Consider the following 26,863-nt stretch of genomic DNA (forward strand, 5'->3'; position numbering starts at 1 on the left):
AATCCGATTTGCTAGAATTCACCACAGGGAAGAGGCGATGACGCTGTAGATGGTCAGGCGGGCTTCCTAAAAAGGATTCTCTCTGGAATACAAGAGAAATTTGAATGAATGGAACAGATACGAAAGCAAAACAACTGGGGAATGATAAGCTGGGGAAAACAGCCCCCTGAGATGAATGGTGTTGTGATGGAATGCGACGTCAAAAAGCTGGCAGATAATGGGACAAAGCCAAACCTAAGTATTACCAGGCGGGGTTGTTTAACATCAAACAAAAGCAAAACAACGATTTTTTTAATGAGAGACGTGGTCATATCTTATTTGGTTTTTGGCGACGAAGATAAGAGAAGTAAAGGAATAGAAAAAATCAGTGGGTAAAAGAGGACGTGCGGAGACAGGAAGGTTGTCGATATGAACGAATGTGGAAGGGTCCTTCTGCAATAGAACTATGTGAAAATGAATAGGAAATGCCGTGAACAAAAACGTAATAATTCAAGAACCTAAAGCCTGTCTCTTATCGATTAAGCACCTTGTGTTTAAAAGCATTTTGGTACAAAAACTGTTTTAATTTTAGAGACAAACCAAAGAAATTCAATAAAACATTATTTTTTTCTTTGAAAATATAGTAATCTTTACTATTCTACCTTATAAGAAACACAGTGACTTGAGACTTAGGAGTTTAGGCTTTAGAAATCCCTCAAAACCCTTTAAAGATCTTTATTTGTATTTGTTTCTACCTAGCATCCGAAGGTAGTTTTAGGACACTGAGAAGTTTATGCTTTTCGAGCAGTGTCCTGGTCCTTCCTCTCGATGTGACCACACCTCGTGATTCCTACGCCTGGAATTATAGAGAGCTGGTGACTCCCCTCATTCTGGGTGAAAGTTTGGTTAGAGACTCGAGCCACGGAACCTTGGGTCTGTAGTCAGCGCCTCTAACAACTGAGCCATCCTCGCACTTTAAAAATCTGCATAACGGACTTGAAGTTTCTGTGTTTGCCACACCAAAACATCTCCAAACGAAATGAAAATAGCAGATACTTTAGGATTTAAAAGTAAGAACCTAATGCAATTTATTTTGAGCCGTTATGTCCCAACAATCATCTTCCAAATAAGAACTAACGACCGAGGGTTGAATCACTCTACGAAAATCTCGTACATTTTTGGCAAAACTCTGTTTGTTTTTTTGAAAAATCTACGAAAAATCCTTAAAAAATCTTAAAAATTCAAATTTGTACTGGGCGAATTAACTGTAATACGAAAAGAGCACGATCGTACTACCCTCCAAAGACAAACCACCCCAATCATCCTTTTCTACTGTGAAGTTCCTTTCTTGTAGGAATGACCTGACAATGCTCGCCACCCAAATTTAAACAGGGATATTTAATCGCTCGTGGAAAAACTTCTTCACATACCGGCGTTTTGTCCTCGCGGAGAAATATGTGCAACAACGACGCGTAATCTCGAGCCCAGATGAAAATATTTGTGTGTTCATCTTGGTTTAAAAAGAGTTTTCTCAAACATTGGTAGATCGTTGGAATACAACAACAGGTTGCAAATATATTGGTTTTCATTCTTTTGTGAGCTATGTGTGAGAATGCCATGTTTATATATTCAATCGTATTGGCGAAATAAGCATTCCAGAACTACATGTGCTAAGGGAAATAGCCCGGAGCAAAGGCATAGCCCGATGGTGAATAATCAACCAGTTGCCGTTATTACTAAAGTCGTAAGAATCTTAAATATTTGCTTGCCTAAATGGCGCTGCCGGCAATGCAACCGCTAAGTATTGCTAAACAAAATAATAAAACGTACTCAATTAAGCATCAGGGAAGGCAAGAAGCTTGGGAGCTAACGCTCTACATTGGCTGGGTCGGATTTCGATGTATATTGAGTCAAGACTGTTCTCGGTTGCAAAGGAATCTTTGCCAAATTTACCAGTAGTTACTGTCTTCTACTGAAGTCATAATATTACCTTTTGCAGTCTGAAATGTCATACTTTAAGACTAATGACATTTGGATCCAAATGAGAGACACGATTCCTTTTTACAAATTCTTTCGCTTACTAAGGAACTTGCAAGACCGCACAAAGTAGCACCACGTAACGTCAGTATACATTTGTGATGAGAATATATTATTCTCGAGTCTCTGCTCATAATCTTACACTATTAAACAGGGCGCTGGTCATACTATATTTGTCAATTACATTGCCTATGGGTGGAGTTAAGAGATGGTCTTTAGGCAACGGTTAAGTCTTGATCTTCAAACAGAAGTGAGAACGGTGGCAATAAAGGATGATTTTTAGCTTCTCTCTAGTAAAAGGTTCTAGGAATCAGGAAGCTGTGTAGAAAAGGTTCTCAAAGATAATGTATAGGTTTTAGGCAAAGTGCCTGAGGTAAATTTTTAGACGATGGAAGTAGAATGGGGAAGTGCCGGGCACATGGGTTCGCCCCGTATGTGATTTGTATAACAGTCTCACATTTGGTACTGCATAAAACTATACATACTAGGGCTGTAATGAAGGCACTTAAAGAGGGAGAAAGAGGCAGTACATAATTGGACGATAGCCCGCGAAAATCCCCTGTTGGTTTGAAGAGATTACATCTTTACGGGGAGTTTTGCCTTTTATAAATGGGCATTTAACTGGATAACAAAAAATGGAGGAATGGAGGAGTGAGTGCGGGTTGCATGCCCCAGATGCGCTGAGACTTTGCAGCTGACAGTTATTGATGTATTGAACCAAATATTATTATCCTTTTTTGTTCCTAATTGGCTTAAACCAGCAATCAATGCCGCGCAATCATAGAAATATTCCAGTTAGTTTCACTGACGTATGGGGTACCGGGAAAAATTTGAGCTCAAAGTCTAGACAACAGAAATGGTAGGAAGAACGCTTAATTGGTTTATATCTGCATTCCAAAGAAATTTTCGAGCCAAAAAAGCAACACAACAAATTTCTTCTCTAAGATATAAGCTGTTTGTTTTCACAGAATAAACTGAATTCGAGGAAATATGTTTCTAGAAGAATAATGCAGTGAGCTATGCATTGTTGGCCGGCCTTGTCTTCGGCCGTAAAAGCCTGGAATTCTATTAGAAATTTTACGAGGGTTTTCTATAAGGCTTAATAAATGAATCCTTTCAAGGCGTACAAGTTTTAACACGGCTTCATGTAGTTCATTTTGTTCCGACTGATCAACTTGCGGTCAACGTTCTACTTCAGAATATCCAACCCTGAAAATTGCACCGGCCTTCTCTGCAATGGGGCGGAAACATTGCACGACAAAACAGAGTCATAATTCGACTGATAAAATTCTTGATTGTTATGAAAAAAAATTAGCCAGGATTTTGAAAATTCTTTTTTGTATCTTTTGAAAAAACTGGTACGATTAACTGGGCGCTGACCTTTCCGCTCGTGAGTAATAAAAATTGTGTGGAATATTCAAGGAATTTTCTTTAACAGTCTCGTAACAGCAACCTATGCTTTTTGTAGACTGCGCATACAAAATTGTTACTTTTGTGGAAATCTAAACCCCTATGTGAACCTAGCCAGCGCTTTCCCACGATTTTAACTCGTGTTTGCATACCAAAACAGAATGCTAGCGCCAAAAGTCGTACTTAATGCAATAATTTGGATTAAAACGATATAAGCAATGATTCGAGGCTTGTTCTTGGCTGACGCATGATAATAAGTACAAAATATCGAAAGCAAACTATGGATTGTAAATATTTGGAAAGGATGATACACTTTTTACTTTGCCTGCAATCGTCTTCCTAGATTAAAGACGGCATTATATCCTTCCTCAAACAACCTCCTGAGCGATATCCAAAATGTTAGAAGAGAAAATGGAAGTTGGCAATACGATTAAAAAGCTTTACTTTATAAAAAAGTTAAACATCGAGAAACGATTTGTCAAAAGTACCAGTAATAAATAGTGTAGTGAAAAAACAGAGGGTGCCTGAGGTTGGCACTTGGGAACCAACTTACAGTGGAAAAAGCTGTTTTTGATAAGAAAAAGCAAGTTACTGTATATAGGTTAAACCGATTTTCTTATTGAGGGCTAGCAGCTCTTCTAAACCACTTTATAAGGTTAATCCCAGAAAATAAGATAGAGAATAAATAATTTTTCATACCACATGGCTGATTGTGACATGGTTCCATCAGTTGTTGGACATCTTCGATGTTGCATTCAATGGATTGTGCTTCTGTTCCGTTTGCAAGTTTTTGCAAGCAGTCAACCTGTCTGTATCGTACACCATCTCCACATGTTCTTGAGCACTGGTAAAAGATACAGATCATCAAAATCAAGAACGAATTAAACGCTTTTACAGCCATTCTTGCCTCTATAACAGTTCCGGGTCTTCTACCCCTTAGCAGTGCTTCTGTCAAATATAAGATCGCCAGTCACAAAGGATGATGCAAATAGCTCCGAGGGGGTTGCTGAAACTGAGTTCGTAATGTTTTATAACACTTTATCGCCAGTCTATGCAAAGGCTTGTTGCTGCCACCCTCGATTAACGAGTTACTTCTGACTACGAACCAGACCAGTTCCTCTCCTTATATAAACTAAACGCGTCTGTATCGTGCCGGGTTTAACACGACTGCTTGAAGTGATCCGGATCCACTTTATCTTATCCGGTAGTGTTGAGGATGAACAAAATTCCTCAAAACCACAAAAAGCCTGCAACGATGACGGCTACGGCCACGCAAGGTAATCCACAACAAACATCTGATGAATATTATGGCAATTAAAAACAACCGTATTGGCTTTAAAGAGCAGTGAAATCGATTCTTTGTAAACAACTGGTCAGTAACTACAATCTAGCCATGTGATCGAGAAGCGGCAAAACGTGACTGGAATTGTACGATAACTTCTGTGTTTGAAGGCGCTCAAAGTATCGTATCGGAGCTAGCTATCTACACTATCTAATCCTAGGTGCACCTCAAACAGATAAAGGCGTGCTTTACTGCTGAGCCAAGTCAAAAAGGCTTCAAATCACATAACAATAGGAATGATTTTGAGTATTCGTGTGGAGATATGTCTGGATCTTGAGCTTATAAAAGCACGATAATAAGTGATTGTTGTTTTGGTTGCCTCAGCAAGCATGCTGGTCAATCAGTGCGCTGGCAAAGCAAACCCCAAGAGCTATTCTATTCTTAGAGAATGCTCTCTCTGTCCGAATAAGAATCGATATATACTGTAAGAATACGAAAAATGAGAATCAAGAATACCGATTTGCCAAAGAAATAAGAACAACGTAAGAATATGCTCGGCCTTCGAGGAAAAATTATTACACTCTTTTTTTAAAAAAACCAGTAAATTTAAGTTCAGGCTGAGTGGTTGAATATTCACCGAAAAAGCACCAATACATGGCTGAAAATCCGATTGTTCAAAAAATAGCATTTTGCATAAGCTCAGCCTCAGCTTATTCTTAATTTGTTCTTAACTTTTGGCCAATCTCTAGGCTCGTGTTCTTTTAAATTTTTTTTTACGAAATGTAAAGAGTGTATAAAAAAGAAGTGTTTTGACCCCATTCCCTCGTGTTAAAAAAGCAGGGTAGGTTTTTCTCAATGAATCAACCGCTATTAAAAACGTCATGCAAAATCTAAAATGTAAAAGTGTGGGCAAATCAATATTGAAAAAAGAACAACATTAAGAGGGCCAGAACAACAAAAAAGAAAGCATAGTAACTGGTCTCCCACAATCTTTTTTTAAATGGAAGGAGGTAGCTAACTAAGTTACTAAGAACAAAATCGGAAAGAATTAAGTGACGATTGTCTAAGGTGAACTCTGGAATGGAGTAGCAACTTTGAAGAGGGGCGCATGTCTGCTTAGAAGCAAGGTAGAGTAATGCCATCAGTAAATAAAAGTTCAATGTTTTATGAAAGTCAACGATCACCCTGACAAATCGCGGCTATTTTTGTATTCATACAGATGAAAGTTCTGCCCAAACACCTCCACCGAGCATGCCCCCCCCGGTATGATCTCCCCCCAGTAAGGTTGAAGAGTAGGAAAGAAGGAATATTGAGCTAGTTGGCAATATGAGTGTAAATAAAGGGGAAAACAAAAAGCTCATAAAACCAATATCAGAGCGAAGGGCAGATAGAACGTAACATGCAGTCAATATGAACATTTTTATGCTGTGTCCAGAGAGGTCTTTAGAGACGCAACTGTTTACATGAGATTCCTGTCGTCATTTGTGAAGCAATTTGCATTCTTCATTGCAAATAATGACTGCAGTTACATTAATTGTAATTAGCTATGAAAATTGCCCTCATAATAGGCATTTAAACGTAGCAAACAGGTCGTATAGAGAGATTGGTTCAGCAATTCTTCGGCTTAAGAGAATTTTACTGTTCTGTTGCGTATGGCTAAGCCTAGACAGAACGGCAATTACAGTTTCGAAAACCAGAGAAAGCAAGGGAATGTCAACATTCGAAATTACAATTTCAAAAAATCGTATGACTATCCGATTCAAATGGAAATGAAAAACCACTAACAGCATTCATACAAACAGAACGCATTGTGTGCAAACCATACACATGATATAAAATTTAAGATTATTAAATGAATGTATGAATGGATGGCGACGATGACCAACTAAGTGTGCTATACACAAAGCATGGTCTGGTCGCGGGTAGGGTAGGGCATTCCCTTTGTGAGGAGGAACGAGCCCTCCCGTTAGAAAACGGATAGGCGTGTAGATTACGAATGTGGTCGATTGTCAAAGCAAAGAGGCAAAGTGTCAAAAGGATGAATGATTTGAAATGTTTCAAAACTAACAGGCAAAGAAACCACATCGGTACTAAAATTGCCAATGAAAATTGGTCCATATTTTCCATTTTGGGTAGCACATTCTTTCGCTGAACAAGTCAGTTCCTCTTCAAGTCAGAAATATAATCTCTTGATTTTGCAAAGGAGTCATTGGAACCAGGGGCTAAAGGGGCACCTGCTTACAATGCTTAGAAAATTACCCTTTCGCCAAGAACATTGTGACCATTGGTGGCGTATCTGACCTTCAAGAATATGGGGTGGAGGGTCATCAAGAGTAAAGTTTACCGACGAAGACATCGATGAAGAAAATGTAGATACCATTTAGCCTACAGAAAGACGATTTTACCGACCAACTAAGGATTTTGTGGACCAATTGAAGATTAACCGACCAACTCATGATAAACTGGAGGCTGTCACACCCCCTACCTAGCTACGCCCCTAATGACCCTCCCTATCTGTAACCCCAACTTTGAAATGCTTCCAACGTCCCTGTTCTTGCGCAACCAGGAGGGTGATCCCTAGCGTGTAAAAAGTGTACCTTCCACTATGATGCATAATCATTTTGTGAAAGACCCAGAAACAAAGTTATCCAAGGAGCAATTTTTTTCTTTTGTGTTAAGATTATAAACTGGTCTAACACAACAAAAAACAGGCCAGACTGGTTATTTACTAAAATTGTTAGGAGATGCGATAGCCAGCAACAGAACTCAAATTAGATAGGCAGAGAATAATGGAAGGGCGTTGCTCAAATGTAATAAGTTGATTAAAGAACGCCTTGAAGAACACATTTGGAAACAAGAGACAGAAGAAGTGGGTGGCAACAAAACTTGAACGATCTCAGTTCTTTATGTTGTAATGAATGCAGTTTTGGCATCAAACTTTTGGAAGGAATGACAAAATTGTTTACAAACGAGAAGTTATACCATAGGTTTTGCAAACAGACGCACGGCGATCTTTAATGTGCAGATTCTGTAACACAAGTCACATCTAGTTTATAAACAAATGCGAACCTTCAAAGTGAATTAGTCTGCACATATGAGCTACTAAACCACTTGAGAACTTGCAGTAAACCAGCTTAGCTTCATGGTGAATTATACCAGATGTAAATCGCAATACGACTGAAATATGAAGACACTAGACTTCGAATCATACTATTTAGTTTAGACGATCGACGTTGAATCAAAAGATGACGAATGACAACAAGGTTGAGATCATCTCGTCCGTCTAATCCATTTTCAAATCATATCGACTAAAATCATTTCGTGGTTACCATAACGATTCATGTAACTAAGCTACATTTGTCCTACAGCATATATTAAAAAATTTGCTACAGAAATAATAAGTATGGGTTGTGGGATGCTAAAAGGTTTAAATAATAATGAAATTTCTGGAGATAGAATAGAAATGAGAACTACTGTTTACTGGTCTGTCATAAAGTGCTCAATGCCGTAAAGGCAGAGCTGTACACACTTCTTGTATAGAACAGGACGGTTCTAGGTTGCTATTTAATGCGAATATCAGGCAACTTTTCCAGATACAATGATGTGGTAAACTAAAATTATGATACCAATTTCCCAAAGGTTACTGATATGACAGGAATATGACAAACCTGTGAACTTATTTTGTCCCCCTATAGAATATCAAAAGTGACGCAGAGTCCAGAAAAGCTGTTAACCTTCCTCCAGACAAAATCATCCCAGAAGGCAAACCTTCCTCACAAAACAATAGAAAGTGGGCGTGGTTTGGGTGTGTCATAGGAGCTTCTATTGTTTTTTGTGGACCTTCCTCCAGTCGGTGGCCGTGCGACCGTAATGTTTTCATGAATCTGAAGTGACGTCATAAATTTGTTTAAATCTTAGAATTTTGACCCAATAACTTATAAGAACACGAAGAAATGCCTCTAAATTTGCAAAATCAGTCGAGTCTGTTGCAAATCGACTGAAGTGTGGGCTATTTCCCCATCAAACCTCTGTAATTTTGCCCTTATTCTAAAGCATTTATGAAGCGAGCTCTGCATATCGCCTCGATGAGTTAGTCAAAGAACTATACGTGATAAGGTATACTGTATTTCCTCTAATGAACGCCGCCCTCTGATAAACGCCGCCCTCTGATAAACGCCGCCCTCTATTGAACGCCTCATCCAAAATTTAGAGCTTGTACGATACGGTACTCAGATACATACTTTAAAACCTTATTAATAGTCAGATGGGAATAGATGGTACTACGGCACTGGCATGTCAAATCTAAAAGGAGGTAGATAAAATCAGAGCGAGGTGTATTGCAAGAAATGGGTTGCTATATATTTGAATAGCCGGCGCACTCACAAACTCGCTGAAATCCGACAAGATAACACGACAATCTTACTTTAAATCCATTACAAAAATACAACAGCCACAGTTGATACCGATAAACGGTTTCTGTAAAAATCAAATTTGTGGACGAAGAAAACATAAGCAGTTAGGAGAGTCCTGAATGCGTTTATGGTTTTATCCGTATTAAGGGATTGTCGCTATTGGCGACATTGTTTACTCTGATTGCATTAAGAGGCTAGGGTATGAGACTGAGGATGTACATATTCGGCTTAAATTAAGCACTCCAAAGACACATTTAGAACTCAAATATTGAATCACATTGGAGAGTTAACGGATGGAAAGGTAGTGTCTTAGCCTTATCAAAATAGACTGCAGACGTCTTTTGTCTGATTGAATGAAACAGGGATTTATACATATATTAACTAAAGAAAACATTCTTCCCTGCATTGATAATATTAGCATAATCCATGGATTGATATTAACAGATGTATCGGCAGAGGGTAGAATTGCTAAAACGAGCAACTGGAGTTTGAGAAACTAAATGATGTAGGGTATAGATGAACTGCAAGGGTGGCTTTCTTGTTAATGACTAAATGACTTAGTGGCCCTGTTTCTTGCTATTGTGTTATAATAGACTGCTTATGAGACCCCTGGTCATTTCAAAGCACCTAACCTCTGAGAGAAAGCTGTTTTGATATATAAGGAATAAGTGAACGAATGACTTTATTAGGCATGGAAATGAGAAAGAGAAAGTCGGATCATATGACAACAAAAGGTTTGCCAAACTTTCAGAAGTTTACCTCTAGAATCGGACCATAAGTTACTTCTAGAGAAGTTGATACCCTTGTCAAGACAATGGTGCGGGGATGGCTCAGTTGTTAGAGGCACTGAATAGATATTGATGTTAGAGGCGCTGACTACAGACCCAAGGGTCCGTGGTTCGAGTCCCTGGCATGACCAAACTTTCACCCAGAGTGAGGAGAGTCGCAAGCTCTCTGTAATTCAAGGCGCATGAATCACGAGGTGTGGTCACATCGAGAGGAAGGACCAAGACACTGCTCGATAAGCATAGCTTTTCAGTGTCTTAAAAACTACCTTCGGATGCTAGGTAGCAACAAATACAAATGCAAATGGGCGTTCTAAATAGCAGTCTTTATGCATGTGTTGGCATAAAAAGCTTTTGATAAACCAAGGTGAGGCTTAATCTTCAATGATTTAATAATGCTTAGCCATTGATGATTGAACATGCACAACTGACATAAGAGGCATAAGGAGCGTAAAACTAGAACTCAGTGGGAATATGCATAAATACAACACTCGTTGTGTACGGTCCCCAGATTAAGGTGGTTCGTTTTAATAGAGGATAAATGGAATAAGGAGGATAATGGGAACAATGTTAGCATAGGCCAAAGCTTAATAAAGGTCATTAAGAAAATCAGTAAATAACTTGTTATCGGATATTGGATATAACCTAAGGGATTTAAGTCTGATATTGTCAATTGCAGGAGTGGCGATTTCATTTTATACCTCGCAGTACTTAATAAAGTAGATCCTATAAAGGGCAGACATCAAAGATCGCCCTGTCTGAGAAAAGCTGTATATGCAAATAATGCGAGCGTTAAAATGAAGTTCTGCTTGCGTACAGTGGGTATCAGAACGATATGAATTCAAGTACAGCAACAGAAATAGAAAAGCGTAGCGGAGGAGTGGAGGAGAGTTTAGTTGAAAGAAAAAGGAAAGAAATGTTACTGCCCCTCAGCTGAATCATATGGCTGAATTTACGCCTCTGCGCTCCTCCGCATCTACGCTTCACCGTATCTCCGCTCCCCCATATCTCTGAATTTATTTGGCTCTGGTGACCAGGGTAATGCTTGCGATTACATCCTATGAGCCTAAAAGCGCTTGCAGCAATTCTAGATTACTAGACAACCCCCCTGCCAACTATTTCATCCAGTTTTTTGAATCGCTGTTACCAAAAATCTGAATTGACAACAATTTTTAAGATAAAATGGTTTATTTAATTCACTTGAATGTTCCATTCAAAAGGTCATTGTCAATTGTTTGGGTTAGCAAAGTCAAGGGTATCTCTTTAGAAACTGAAAGCCTTGGCAGGCACTCCTATATTGAGAGAACCAAGAAGGGTAGATTAAACTGATCTCTGTGCGTTGGTTTTATTTTTTCCCTAAACATGCACAAATGATGTACAGGAGCAGTGCTTGCTTTTCGATTTCTGGAAAATTTCGAAACAGGTGCATGTAGAGTCGTTATCCTCCTTCCCTTTGTGAGGATTTGAGGCTAGAGCAAGAGTTGTTGTTGTTGTGATTAGTGAGCGAGAGAGAAGATAGAGAGTTGAATAAGAGATATTGGTTGGATAGGTAGCAGAAGAGGCAATAAAGTTAAATAGGGGAAAACCGAATAAGTAGAGAAACTGCAATATTGTCAGTACTTGTTATCGTTCCTGCCTGTTTCGTTACATCTTCCTTGAAATGACCTTTCCCAGATTCTCTTTTTGGATCCGCCCCTGCTACAAACGTGTTGTTAAGGTCACTACAGAAAATGGCAAGTTTAAGCCGAGCAAATTCTTGCCAAGGCCTATTTCTTAAGTAACCTGTGTCGCTGGGGATATAGAAAGCGCGGAACATTTTTTAACTTTAGTTATAATTGGCCATATAAAAACACAGCGGAATATTACTTTATTTTGGTCGGCTACTGAAATTTCAAATTATGAAGGAATTCAACATATCTACGGGAAGCTCTTACAAGATTTCGTATTTTCAATTGCTGATTTGTGTGGTGAAATCCTTGATAGGCATACGAAATTGCACAAACAAACGTTGTTTAAGCAAATAGTTAAAGCACCTAAGATAAAAGAAATACACAACAAAGCAAGGATCAGAGCATGTTTAGAAATGAAACGACCGGTCGAATAAATATTCAGAGTTTAAGCCCGTGCGGTCGTTTCTACTTTTAGAAAAAACTGGCGACTAAAAGATTAAAGATCTTGAGACTTTTGTTCCTCTGAAACTAAACGAACTATGACAGCAAATGATTCCGAAAAATTTGACTTGCATACATGAAAACGAAAAACAAAATACAATGGATCAACAATATAGGACGAGGCTCTCTGGGAACTTTAGCGAAGACCTGCGCATTGGTACATGCCTAGCATACCAACTTTTAAATCGTTTGTTTTTAAGTGATCACTTGGTAGTAAATGTATTTCCAGGCTTCTAGAAGCAACTTGTGAATATAGCTTGTTTGGCAATCTCCCTAAATAACAGACAGGCCTGTAGACATCGAGAAAGGGGTGGCAGGTAGTGCGTGCTCCAAGAAAAAGAACAGAGCCACATATAGCAGCAATGAACTTTATTTCAGGTTAACGATTACCCTCTCTAGCAAGCAAAGACTATTTGCTTCTTCTCTGATTACTAATATTGCTAATTACAGTAGAGCTTTCTGCTTTTCAAAAAACTTTTACGCGCCAAATCTACTTGATAATATGGACTTAGTAATGATTGCAAAGGGATGATATGGTATAAATACTCATAATTACAAGCAGCTGATCAGAATGGCTCAACCCTTCAAGCTGAGCAACTGGTGTTATTCTAGATGTCACTGTTGAAATAATATGGCCCTTGGATGCAAGGGTCCTCGGATATTAGGATTGCCTCAATATGACTGCAAGGTAGGCCTGGTTGAAATACATACACGATTGTGGAGTATGGAATAGTAAGGGTGCACGCTTCAAACAAGTCAAAAACGCCATTGACATTCACATCCGAAAGAAAGCGAACGGGGAACCCTTTGCAGCCAGCGAGCAAGAACCTCAAATTTCGGCTTAGAAGACGTGATTAATTCGAAATGACTGGCAATGAGCAGGAAAATCTAACCTTTTGTAACACCTGGCCTACTATGAACAAATCGTGCAAGAAAAGGTAACCATTCCTAGTCAGCAGGTTATCCTTAGTGTTTTTCCTCATAAACGGTTTTTAGCAAAACCCTTTAAGCAAAACCCTTTAAGCAAGTCGTTATAAAATACACGCTTTTTTTAAAAGGAACCTACCTCAAGGACTAGTTCCAAAAGTTCCTTATTCGTAGACCTCAAATCACCAAATAGTAGTATCAAAAGTTCCTTAATAGTTCCTTAATTTGTTTTGACTAAATAAGCCTTTACACTAAACAGAGAGAGGGGCGAGACAGCATATGCAGAAACTACTCAATGAAGCACTTGACACACGAATAGCAAACAATCTATGCGAGTATTGGCTGCAAATGAATGGAACCAGCTTTTTAGTTCTTGATGCTTCCAGTTATAAAAAGTTTTCAAATCGAAAAATTGCTTATGGATTTCGTTTTTAGTTTGCTTTGAATATTTCGGCCTTCTACATGATATTCTAAGTAATATTCGCGATAAATGTCAACTAAAAGTAGAAGCAAGACTATCCTGTAACATTCGGTGGCCGCAAACCCAACTTATCCCTACAAAGTAAAGCATATAAAGAACATTCGTTGAGGAATGTCAATGAGCTCAAATAATTAACTCTTCTAATTAAGCCAATTTGACCTTTCAGTGACGAATCTCGCAGAATATGAACTGATCCAGTGCCGAAAGCGGTCCATAATATTTAAATATCCAACAATGATAATATGGGCATTCTGCCTAAGTAATATAAATATTGGTGAATATAATACAAATATTACTTAGATCTATGTTAGATTGCTACAAGATATGAGCCATTTATGCTGCATTGCATTCGAATTCCGGGCAGATTTTCCACAGCCAAATCATAATCGCCTAATCTTCTTGCACATGAGAGCCATAATCGCTGTATTAGCACCACACAGATACATTATTCGATATTCAACGAGCAACCCATTCTCGACCCTCGTATTCTAAGAGATTCTATTTAATGAGCTTGGAGCTGAATTAAGCTGCCTTCTTCAAGACCTCGCATGATCCTAAGGAAATTGCATATGATAACTTTGTGAATACATTCATACATAACTGACCCTCAGCCTCTAAACATTTTTGGGAAGCTGCCCGGCTGTATGACCTGTAAACCAACTTAAAGTAGATGAGTTCAATTCTGGTAATCCGGAATAGTTGTTCATGCGGGACTAACAACATACGACGGGTAGCCTCTGATTCCTGCTATCAATTTAAGGCCTATTTGGGCTGGGATTTGTCACTTAAAACTGCTCGATGTCTCTCATAAAAAACAACAAAGGAAAATTGCGGACCAAAATAAAGAGGGTTGGGGCGTAGCGAGCTCCTGAAGAATGAATGCAATATTACTTCTTGGTGACAGAGGTGGGTCAAAGATCAAATTGCTTCATTTCTAGGATAACTGTAACAGCTTGCATCTTTAAACGGACGATTTCATGGAAGAGTCAGGGCACATAAGGTTGGCATACGCCAAAATGAGAATTCTGGACTGTGTTTGTGTTAAGCAACCTGGGGACCTGTTAGCCATAACCAGAGGAGTTTCGCAACCTATAAAGCTGAGCGGTAGGGTAATGACCAATGTTAACATTGACATGAGGCAGGAGACTAAATACATCAAGAATTGTAATTTCCTCATTAATCCGTGATATGATATTAGATCTAGGGAGAAAATGCAATTTAATCCAAGAACATTGGGAACCAAAGGGCAAGCGAAAGCGCCTTATATCCTGGAATCTCTGAATTTTAATCCACGATTGACTGAATTTTAGCTCTGATGCCTACTAAAACCACTGGGTCATACAGAAAATACGAGCCATCAAATCTCGTTCACATTTCAACACTAGAGGACGATGTCGATGTTGAGATTCGAAATTATAGAAATGGGTTTAAAGGCAATCTGTCTCGTTGTGGATTGGTTAACGAGAACAATAGCTGGAACAATAGCCTAAACACGATTCCAGCACTCCGCCATATTCTTTACAGTGCGATAAATTAAAGGGGGACTGGAAACAATAAAAAATCCTTTTGTTCTTATAATCAATCAACGTCGTGACAGATTGCCTTTAAATACCAAAGCAGTTTGGATTCTTTTTCTAGCATTCTATGAATCCGAAAGCGTATCTGAGAGCGGAAAACTTCAATTTTTAGACCAATAACCCATCTTCCATTGCAATATAGAAGGTAAAGTACTTATTCTAAAAGTCAGACCATAACCCTGGTAGTTGAAAATATGAGATTTCGAAAGGGTGATGAAATGGGCAAGGCTGGGTTTCGGCAACAGGGCATCAAGGTATCCTTTGTCACAGCAACTTTTCCTGCTTATATAGAAGTGTCCACTATGTTTCTAAAGCAAAGATTTTCAAACAGACTTACTATTTCTTCCAGAGCTATTTAAATATATGTTCAATACTCAAATACCAATTATTATCATCCATCTATCAATGAACATAGAAGTTCCTTTTTCTTTAATTTATAGGACATATGAATTCGAAAAGTTGGAAATAATGAAAAATTAGAATCTTGAAATGAAACCACAAATATCATAAACTGGTTTCTCCTTTGATTGGCAAGAGTGACTAAATAGGACTACGGTGAAAAGAGATTTTAACATGTCTAGACACAGTCTGTAGAAACGAAGATGGTCGGGGTGAATCTGGCTCCCCTTTTTCCCATTGCCTTGCACCAAAATAGATTGTATGTAAATAACTCGACCTCGTGGGAATAAAAAACAAAATTCATAGAATTCTAAAACCCAATAGAATTTTAAGCTTAAGGTCTAATTTGTTTCTATAAACAAAATATAACAAAAACAACAATAGAAATCGACAAGAAAGCAGAAGAAAACATCAAACACCTAATAATTTGCAAAAAGAGCAGCAAACTAGGATTTAAAAACAGAGAAGAATTGGCATGCAAAACAAATCTATAAGAATGTTTTCATTTTTAGAATTGTTTGCCTTTTAGAAGTTGCTAAACACGGACATCGAAAATAAAGGATTAAAACTTTACAGGATGGATGTTTGTTATACACACAAAAATGAAAGCAAGGTTTTGTTTTGGTAGAAATAAAAACAAGCTGAGAGTAAAGAGTTGGTTTTAACTTGGCTGCTACAACCCTTCACTAGCTTTAACCTCCACCTCAAGCCCTTTAGGCACTTTGTAACTACAACACCTTTTTGGAATTTGAACTCCTCCAGGCAAAAAGAGCATTCTTAAAAATTATGATGATAGAAAATCTATCTTTCATAATCATTGGATTGGAAACACGTAGCTAGAAAATTGTGCTACTGTTACAAGGGGGGAGGGAGACGAGGGAAAATTCACCCATGCAAATAGCGTACCAGATTTCCACGTAAACAAAAGGAATTCAGGGGATTTTTGAATTAAACATTCATATCTAAACTAAACATAAAAGGTGTATCAAAGGTGTACGAAATGCAGGGGAGATGCAATTGACAATTGCAATGTACTAGTGTAGTGTACTAAGACATTGTGACAAGCATTTAAAAGCTAATTTCTACGATTTTTGCTTTTTTTTCTTTTTACCGTATATCATCTTGATTTCTTGAACAATAGAAACAGTTAACTAGGAAACAGGTAATCCAATTTCTCAGCAATTAATTTTCTACTTTTTAAATCCATCGTAAACATACAAAGAACAGTAAAGCTCTTGAACGGGGTATGCCATTAACACATTATCAGGTACATACTTTGGTATATCGTGCAGGGAGATTTTGAACTCCGAGTTTCACGATTAATGCGATCATTAGGTAACAGTCAATAACAATATATATAAAACCAACAGTTGCAGCTTATCGATTACTTTATACAGTGCATGAAAACCACAATGGTAATAGCAACAACCACTTAAAAGGGAACGAAACAACGTTTGAAAAAAAATGATATGAAGAACAGAAATGTGCCTAGCAACATCTTTATTTGGTAACAATATTGAGTTAAGAGAGCTAGGGCAATATAAAAAGAAAAATTCAATAGAGAGAAAGTAAAATTTCTATAAAAAGAAAGAAATTATTAATAAAACGATATATAATATACAGGATGTATAAGATAATCTCATGACAGACTTGCAATGGATTTTCATGAGTCAGAGTATGACTTTAATTAAAAAGCTAATCAAATTAATAAAAATGAATGGAGTTGTTTCAATGAAAAGTAAAAAAATGATGTTTTATAGATTAGATATTCAAACAAATTCCTCGGCCATTTGAAGTACAATAATTCAGATTATAAATTTAAACCAAAAGATTGAATTACTCTTAATACATTACTCATTGTATTGCAGGGGTTTGGCAAAACTATATGGCAGTAATGTAATTTAAAGGCGAATGAGGAAGGCTACTGGACCACACGTACACAAAATAGAACAGATCTAGTTATTTACCATAATAGAAAAGGTTGGTAGAATAACAGGCAGAGCAGGGCTGGGTGAAAGAGAACGATTCATTGCATTTTTGAAAGGGCATTAGCTTCGTAGGAGTTGTGTTGTTTTACGAAATCGGATTGTGGTGTGTATTTTACGATCACTGTTCAGGAAAGCTTTCTTTACAAAAACCAACAATGCCTGGACAACTGCCGTGCAAATCTCAGCCTAAACCGACTAAAAACAACATGAGGAAATCATTCACAGCATACGGACACCAGGAAAATAAAAAACTCGAGAGAAAGATAATGAATCCGCACGTGCAGTTCTAGTAAAAGCTGGGAGTAGTGGGTTTGTACGGAAGTAGCTAACTGCGTAAAAAGGTTGGATTGGACCACGCCCTAATGAAAAACAATCTATTACTTTAATTGAAAATTAATAAACCAAAGACAAACATGATTCATAGAAAAACACTACGTTTTATTATCGATTCAGAGAGATCATCGCGAAAATCAACTGTGTCTTTATCTATTCTGGTGTCGTCCTATTTTGGTACAGGTCCTTTGCTTCAGTGTCTCCTTCCTAGGGGTCTTCAGCTTTCTCCGTCATCAAAGGACAGAAAAAAACAAACAAGGGAATATTTTGAGTTGTGATCTAAAAGTTTGGGATGGAAGTGGGCGCTGTGAGGAAGGGAAATCGTTATTTTTAGCTTAGCGTGTAATTCTGCTGAGAGGAATGACGATGAATATGAAAATGATAGTAAAAGGATAAAATCATAACGACAGAAAAGGCCGCATGGATGACCATTAAGAGAAAAGGCTTAATGTCATTAAAATATATGCAGAGAATCAGGTCATAATCATAATCATAATGAAGAAAGACATCCCTAGCCATAGTACGAAATTGTGAAGTAGCTAACAAGAAAGGAAAATATGTTTGCTAATGACGTCACAACCAACACAACAGATTAGAATACTCAATGTAGTTTCTGGCTGTATTTGATGCAGTGACAAAGATTTCTAGAAAGATAACCAGAAAGCAGGAATGAAAACATACACACAAAAGATGTATTGATAAGTATAAGGGAGAAAGAGGTAATAAAAGGAAATCCAAGAGTCACAGCACTACGATGCTAAGATTGTCAAGGTATTCAAGATGCAAGCACAATGCACAAAGGGATGTATCGACAAGGGAAATCATTCTTGCTCCGTACTGGCTCATAAATAAGATCAAGATCAGAAGTGACAACAAATACCACGTGATAACCACGTGTACTAACGTGTAATAACCACGTGATTACATAACAGAAATAACACAGGTTTGTTAGAAGATTTCAAAACTAAGGATTGTGAGAATGCAGTCTAGGATCAGATTTATAGTTCAAGTAACACGGAGATTCACATCGTCTAGGACATTTGCACCCCAAATGAAAGATAATCTGTAGAAGGAATCTAGAAAATTCAATTTTACTTCAATGTTGCCTGGAAAACACGTCAACAGCTACTGGTTTGCGATTAAAATATTGGATTATTTATAATCTTGTTCAAATAGGCTCCTCTTAATGTCTAAAAAATAGAAACAAGTCGAAACATCGTGTTTTTATCCCAATAGCGTCACAGATTATGCCAAAATTCATCATGTGTATGGTTGAAGAATGTAAACTGAAAAACTGGAAAGGAAATATGTTGGTAGGATAAAAGACCAAATATCATATAAGATTGATAGCAGATATAATGAGTTTAATTTAAGAGCACACTTTTCTACCGCTAAATGACATCGCTTGTACACTCGGATCGTTTTCTCCTATGACAGAAACTACTTGAACAATAACTGTCTATAGGAAACACAATTAAATGATTAAGTGCCGTAGACGAAGTATGCAGTAATTTATTTGATCACGTATTTTTCAAGTTTGAAAATCATTTGTTAAGTAACACCACTTGATTTAAACGGTGAATTCTAGAAGTTGTTGAAGGATAGAGCAGGGTGGGGTGTGGTTGCTCCCGTTCAGATTGACGTAATCAAATAGGGTATTAGGGACATATAAAGCAACAAAAATGCATATAATACACGTTTGGGGCTTCAAAGACGCAGGCTACGATGAAATGAAAATATCAATCATGGTTGAAATTCTGATATAAAACTTTGGATGAAATGAAGCCGTTTCTTTGTAAAATTCACCCCCAGAGCATAAGGCAAATGGTCCTAAACAGTCGCCATTATAAGCAGCGGATCTGTTTTTACGGGCTTTTCAAAAGAATTACAAATATGTGACCATTTTCCCATTCCAAGTAATTTTTTTGCTTTAAATGATAGGTTGCCAATAAAAACGGCTCTAATTTATCTGTTTAAAAATAAACCGTAAAAGGGCTTTAAGAACGAAAGCGTTGCTATGGATCCGAAACTATTTAATCGGCTAAGCAGGGCAAAGAACACCCATTTTACCTTCTTTAAATTTTCATCGATTTTCCACAATTTTAAGCCTCTTAGCGCCGTTCTTTCCACATACAATGTTTCAACTGATGACGTAACTGTTGCTATCGGATACAAGATGTTTAAAAAAAACAAAAAATCTCTTTAGAAGCTCATTTCAATTTATCAAGGGATAATAGGACAGATTTTCATGATAGTTTACGCTGGAGGAGTATCTTAGGTTGAACAGAGTTTTTAATTTTGAATACAAGGCCCGAATTTAAGAGGCTTTGATGCTTGCATTTACTATTTTGAAAACTTGGTCTACGTCAAAAAATCTACAAAAATCAACAATTTTATTCCAAAAAGATCAAAAGGTCTTCCCGATTCTCAAGAGAACACATTTCGGCAAGTCTTAGCATTCCATTGGGCATGCTGGAAAGTCTGGGAAAAAAGTTCACAAAGGGAAAACACGATTCGAAATCTATAGAGAATTGGTTCTTTAGAAATATTTTGGAGAACAAACACTCTCCTGGGAATTTGTTTCGGACAAAAGGGAATTTAAATAAAAATGTAGGCAAAAAGAAACACCGCAATGCGACAAGAATGAACAAAAATTAATACACGTAAATTAGTGAAGACTAATATTTCACCCCGGCATACGGGGCTTTGTCAGAGCAAAAGAAGGGAAGCATCCAAAGTTGTGCCATTGCAAAATTATTTTGGCATCAAAGGTATGCCTGAACATGGAAAGGAGAAGTAAAGAGATTGACTAGAAAAGCAAGAAGAATATTTCTAAAATTAGCTTTAATGTGTTGAGTTAAACATGTATTGGCTATAAGATACCGTAGGAAAACAGAATTTAGGCAAAGAGGTTCAAAGTTCTAGCTTCTCAAAATCATGTAACAATAAATTTGGTTACATTTATAAACGAAAGTGTTTGCTATAAATTGAGCCATTACATGCTAAAAATCACTGAAGAACATTTCACAAAGTCCATAGTTTAAAACGATTTCGTGTTTAAGATCTTAGAAGGAAGATTGTATCAGTGGAGAGGTGGGAGATGGGAAAATGGTTTCATTGGCAACCTAGTCGCCGATTAAACTATCTGAGGATTAAAGTTGAGAGCCAGACACGCCTTGCAACGTTTGAGGGGTGTTCAGAAGTAGCATTAACCAAATGTCCACCTATTTCTTTCTGCACTGTTGTGTTAACCACTCCTTGAGAGTATTACTTAAATTAGACCACCTTCGCTTTGCCCAAGATTGCAGAAAAGGAAGAACACGACCCAGCAGTATGAATGGAAAAACAGCAACCCTTGAGAACAGGTTGCAAAGAGTACAGAAGTGAGAAGAATTTAACTCATACCATACGAATACCGCGTCGTCTGTCACCAAGGCATCGAGGCATATGCATTGCAACACCTCATTCTTGTGGGAATACCTAGCTGATCGGTATTAGTGTTTTGAGGCAAACCTTAGAGATTCCTAACTGAAAGGGATTATCATCAAAGGTTCTACAATTTTTGCACAATGTACCGATGACGCCCTCTGAGAACCTAATATCTTTTAGGCTGCATTCTTGCAAGGAATAAGTTGGTGTGTATTACCGTATGCCAGTTCTCATGAAGGACGCTGTTTGAACGTGCATTCAATGAACGTGATGAATATCAAGTCAATGAGTGTTATTGGCCAATTGTTGGTTGACCGATGACTAAAGGTCTAGTTAACTAAATCTTTTTTCAAAATAACTAGGCACTGATGTCTTACCTTAGACCAACCAAGATGGACTATAGTTGGGGCACAATCAATCTGGTTACATGCTCTCTCTTTTGGTTTAGCAACATAGCTGCATGGCTCATCATTTCCATCAATAGCCTTGTTTGGAATAACATCTTTACTACGGAAACTTCTGCATTCAAGAATGGGTTTTTGGGTCCCTCCTCCGCATGTTGCAGTACAGTTTGTCCAGCCTTTTTGGTGCCATCTGTAATGAAAGTGCACAGTGTCTTGAGAAAAAACAGTAAACAGAAATGCTTTAATACAAAATTAGCTATGAATTTATTCACGAATAACATTGATTCTCAACTTGAAAAAAGAGCATATTTCCTCGATATTTTCTTGACGGTATGTTTACTTGCAGTATATTAGTTTAGAAGCGAATGCTTTTTATGGTCATTTGATAATCTTTATAAACATAAGATAGTTGTATTTTATGATTAAATATTTAATTATAACTTTATATTCCAAACAATAAGACTAAAAGGTATATCAAAATGATAGAAAACGGTTTAAAAAGTAGAAAATGATAAAATTTTGTACATAAGCAGAAAGATAAAAATAATATTTTCATTAAAGCAAATTCAGCAAATTCATTCAACAACAGAACAATTCATTTTATCACAACGCTCACCAATGACTTACTGAAAAAATATATAAAAAATTGTAGAGAGAAGGTATTTCGTTGCAAAAATCTTATTTGTCATTCATTGCTCACACAAGTAGGCGACAAGTAAGTGCTCAAAGCTACTACTTGCGAGCTTCAGCTGGATCTTTAAGCACGTTGCCTCTTGTCCTCTTACGGCAACAAATGGGAGGTTGAAGAGGGCGTGAAAAGCACGAAACAGCCTCGTTTAACCATATTTTTGGCTGACGGCAAGTTTCCTTTTACCAGTGGCTACCTACACGTGCGAGCCATGACCAAGATCTATTGTGTCCGTGATTACTTTTACAAGTCGTTTGTCAACTTAGACATTTAGAGTAATAACATTCTATATGAATGATTACACTGTCAAAAACCTACTTTTGAATGTGTGTATAAAACAATTTAGTGGAAATTTAAATATAAATTGAATTTCAATTTTATCCAATATAGTGTAATTTGATATAGAAAAAACGTTCTCCGATGCTAGATAATTTTGTTGCAAATGCGTTAGCTTAACAAAACGCTTAAATGGATTAATCGGTTTTTCTCAGTAACCCATCAAATTCGGTGCCAAAATAATACGATAAAAATGGAAGCCGAAAAGTCACAGAGAAGTTTTTTTATTACATTACTGATGTTAAATTTCATCAGATATCCAAAGAGAGATTTTGGTTGATAAAACTTCATTGCCAAAACGATTAAGTGAACGTGTGAAAAAATTTAATTGGCTTTGAGGCTAGGCTTTTAGGTCAATAATTTAGGCCGTGGATTAGAAAAGGTTTTCTCCTAAGAACAAATTTAGCAGGTTATTTAAGATCTAATTCAATTGAATCTCGCAAAGACACTTTACAGAAAATTTATCATGCAATGTCAAAGACTGTTCAACTATTTAAATAGAGTAGAAACCCGCATTAAAGAACCTAGGTTTTTTTCTGGCAGCCTGAATAGGTTCTTAATTAACAGGCTGCTATTCTAAATTCCAGTCTAAAAGGTTCTTAACAAGGTTCTTATATACGTACAGGCCTTACACATAATACAAATGTTTTCCACCGCAAGAATTCTAGCGGACACACTTAAACCAGCTTTCTTTTTCATGTTAAATTTCAACCAATCAAATGTCTTTGTGTTGTTAGATTGCCCAATTAAAATTCAACATAGCATAACCTGATTTGCTCTAAGCTGGTTTATTTTGCCAGTGTGTATAGAGTGTAAAAATACCACTCTAAAGGCCCTTTTTTCTTTTATATACATATAAGAAACTTTCCAAAATTCAGCCTCTTTGGAGTTCTTAATTATGGGTTTTAAAAAATTAAATTTCAGCCTAAAGGTTCTTATAAAAACAGGTTCTTTTATCCGGGTTTCTACTGTACAAATTTATTGAAATTGTTAAAGTTATTCTGAGATAAGTGTTAATAGATGATTTTTGCATCATAGTAAGTCCTTGACAGAGGCAGAAATGCAGCTACTCTATGGGTTAGACATTTAAAATATTCTTTTAAAAAGTTCACGTATAATTTTGCACGATATAGGGAAAAGATTGGCCCCTTCAAGAAACAGAAAAATTTAATATATTGAGACCTAGCCAAACGATCCTCTTGAAGAAGTGACCAAACAATCCTGGAAGAAGTTTTTGAGAAAAAACAGCAACAAAAAATACCAAGTGCTGGCTTTACCTAAACGACATTAGGTTGCTCCACCATTAAAGCATTTTTAAAATGTTTAGGAGAAAGAAACGTCAGCAAAATGTGGAAATATACCCAATTTCGTAAGAATTGAGAAAGATGAGCACTCTTTCATCGCAGCTATCGTCTCCTGATGAAAAGGTTCAAAGCTCATCCGAATAAACCATTTTTTAATTCGGTAAAGCTTGCAAAACATTGTGGAGGAAAAATTGTCTCGCTTGTTTACTTGCTAACGGATAAATTGACGCCTAAAATTATTGATCTTTCTTCTCTCTATCCAAGATTCTAGCACCATCCAGCAACAGGTTAAAACAAATGGGATTGGGGACTAATGTAAGGCTATTTAGGCCTATGAGAAAATTGACATATTTTTCGAGCATCAATGCAATATTTGCTTTGAAAACCCAACAGTTGGACGAACGTTGGACGAAATACTCCCGGGCTTTTAGTGACGAGTGTGAAGAAGCTGTGTAGATAGGCTCGGCATAACTGACAAATATATAGACTTAAGTTTTAAGCAAACATTTGGAAAAGTAGTTATTTGCAAAAAGATTATATCCCAAATCTAATATAAGTAAGAAAAGTGGGATTCAGCTCAATATTGATAAAACATATTAACTTATCTAGTGTAGCCCACATTTCTTTAGGCATGTTTTTGATTTAGAAAATAATTCATTATGTAACCATTAAGTCATATTCATCTGTACAAACTCTAATGAAAATCTTACTTTTATAAAAATATTTTAATAAATTTATTACGTTCGGCAAATATATTACATTATTTAATCCGAAAGCAAAGAAGCTCTAATTTAGAGGTTCTTATAACTTAAAGTAAGCACATATCAACGACATATTGAACAAAGGAAAAAAGACTGGAGATTCAGAAGTATTTTAACTATGCAAGGTAAATCAGCAACGAAGGAGCTCGCTCACAATATTGAGACATCGTTATTGAGGGTCTCTATTTTGGAAAATAGCCCCAAATAGAGCAACAGAAGAATCTATTTCAAACTAAATATACACAGCAGAGCTGAGAATATGTATGATCAAGAAAAGATTACCATTAAGCCGAATTTTCTCGTATTAACAGAACAGTGCTTTTCATAAAAACAAGAAACTTTAGATAGCGAATGGGTACTTAAAAATTAGAAGACGATATGGCATTAGAAGATGAAGAAATGGGCCTCGTATCTTCACAAAGCTGTGAAGTGAGCCTACAACGTGACCTGTTGTTACAAAAAAGAGGAGATTTTTTGAATACTCAGCAGGAATCTGGACGATCAACCAAATTTATCCTCTCCCCATTTGATTTAATATTACCAAATTTATCCTACCAACATATTTCTTGTTAAATTTTACAGATTTCGTTTTTTAACCATACACATAATTAATTCTGACGTGATTTGTAACGCTACTGCATTCAGCGAATCCTTTTGGGGTAAAAACACGATGTTTCGACTTTTTCCAATTTTAAGACATTAGGAAGAGCCTATTTGAACAAGATTATACTTAATCCATTTTTTTTGCATAAACACACTTTTTATCACACTATGAGTATCTCAGACAGCAGAATACTTGCCTAGAAACATTTCAGAAGACTCTACAAGGTAATAACATAACTTGGCATCATACCTTGCTAAACAAAACTGCTCGTTCTGACAACTGGTAAGTTGTATCTCAGCTTTTCTGCTGTTCAGACATTTCTCTGCATCATGGAGTGTACCAGATTTCTCATCAACACAGCCAATAATTCTCTTTTCGGAACCTGTCAATAAAATGCATTAAATTATAGGCCAATATTTGAAAAATACATCAATTTCAACTTTATTCCAGTGTTACTGAGAATGTTCCTGGCTCTTCAAATTTTCCTGATTTTGTTAAATAAGTATACTTTTATAATTTATGCACAAATTATAATTAAGTTATAGCAATTTATGCACAAGTTATAATTAAGTTCAGTTATAATTTTATGCACAATTAAAAAACCACCCAAAGGCCTTTGAAGCAGCGCTCAGCTTTTACTTTTAGATGTAACCATTCACGAAATTAACATCTTTCTCATGAACCAAAAAATATTTCCCAGCCTCACAATGGATGATTTATGGAAATATGGGTATGCTGCATATATGCATTTTGTCAGATTCTCAAATTCTTGCATTGGATTATTTGTCAAAAACGATGGTTAAAAACAATCTAAACTAACATGGGACAAAACCATTGCAACAAAAATAACATGAAAAACTTGGTTACAGTTTATGATGTGACAAGTCATTCAAGAATTAAAAAATTGTTGGTTGGATTTTTATCAGCAGCAATGATCTTTAAAAATACGTGTCATTTCTACCAAAATGATTTTTTATCTCTAAAAAGCTAAGCTGTTTAATTGCTTTTGGCTGTTTTCCAACCTAACACCCGATGATTTGCCAAAAGGATGGTATGAATGTCAGAGAAAACTTCCAAAACAAATGGTGAACAGGTTAAAAAAAATTGATATAAGTCAGAGCAAAAAAATAAAACAAGAAAACATATTCAAAGGGCTTTTTCTATTCTTCAATTGGTAATAAATTGCAGACAACTAAATGTAAAAACTTTTATAAGTGTATCATTGGCTAATAGGTTTATCATTAGCTTTCTAGAGAAATCAGCTTAAAACATTGGAAATGGCTTGAATGTTGTAGAAAACCTAACCTAAGCTAAATTTGCTCAAAATAAAGTTTCAAATTTCAAGGCATTTAAAAATTTGATACCAGCAATTCAAGAGAGATAGAATTCTATCAAAAAATCGAAATGATAAAACTATTTGATTATTTCTGATTGACAAAGAATTTATAATCTAGAATTATCATGGTCTTTTGCCAAGCAACAATTGGTTTTTTCATTCAATTAGTGTGACCTAAACATTCTGAAGTGACAGCCATGTTATCAAAGAGCTGAAACTG

General features: G+C 36.7%; 1 protein-coding gene across 3 annotated transcripts in view; it reads right to left on the bottom strand.

Annotated features, from left to right (window-relative positions):
* The window catches only part of LOC135687432 (hemicentin-1), a 93,447-nt gene that overhangs the window by 30,652 nt on the left and 35,932 nt on the right, over positions 1-26,863 (bottom strand). For all 3 annotated transcript variants that reach the window (XM_065203988.2, XM_065203987.2, XM_089114586.1), the window contains 3 exons: positions 25,557-25,689; positions 21,588-21,804; positions 4,126-4,270 (listed from right to left, as the gene is read on the bottom strand). In XM_065203988.2, the coding sequence (XP_065060060.2) occupies positions 4,126-4,270; positions 21,588-21,804; positions 25,557-25,689 (495 nt within the window). The remainder of the gene's footprint in view (positions 1-4,125; positions 4,271-21,587; positions 21,805-25,556; positions 25,690-26,863) is intronic.

Source organism: Rhopilema esculentum, chromosome 20, assembly GCF_057945365.1.
Source record: "Rhopilema esculentum isolate cy_ngs chromosome 20, ASM5794536v1, whole genome shotgun sequence".
Classification (NCBI taxonomy): domain Eukaryota; kingdom Metazoa; phylum Cnidaria; class Scyphozoa; order Rhizostomeae; family Rhizostomatidae; genus Rhopilema; species Rhopilema esculentum.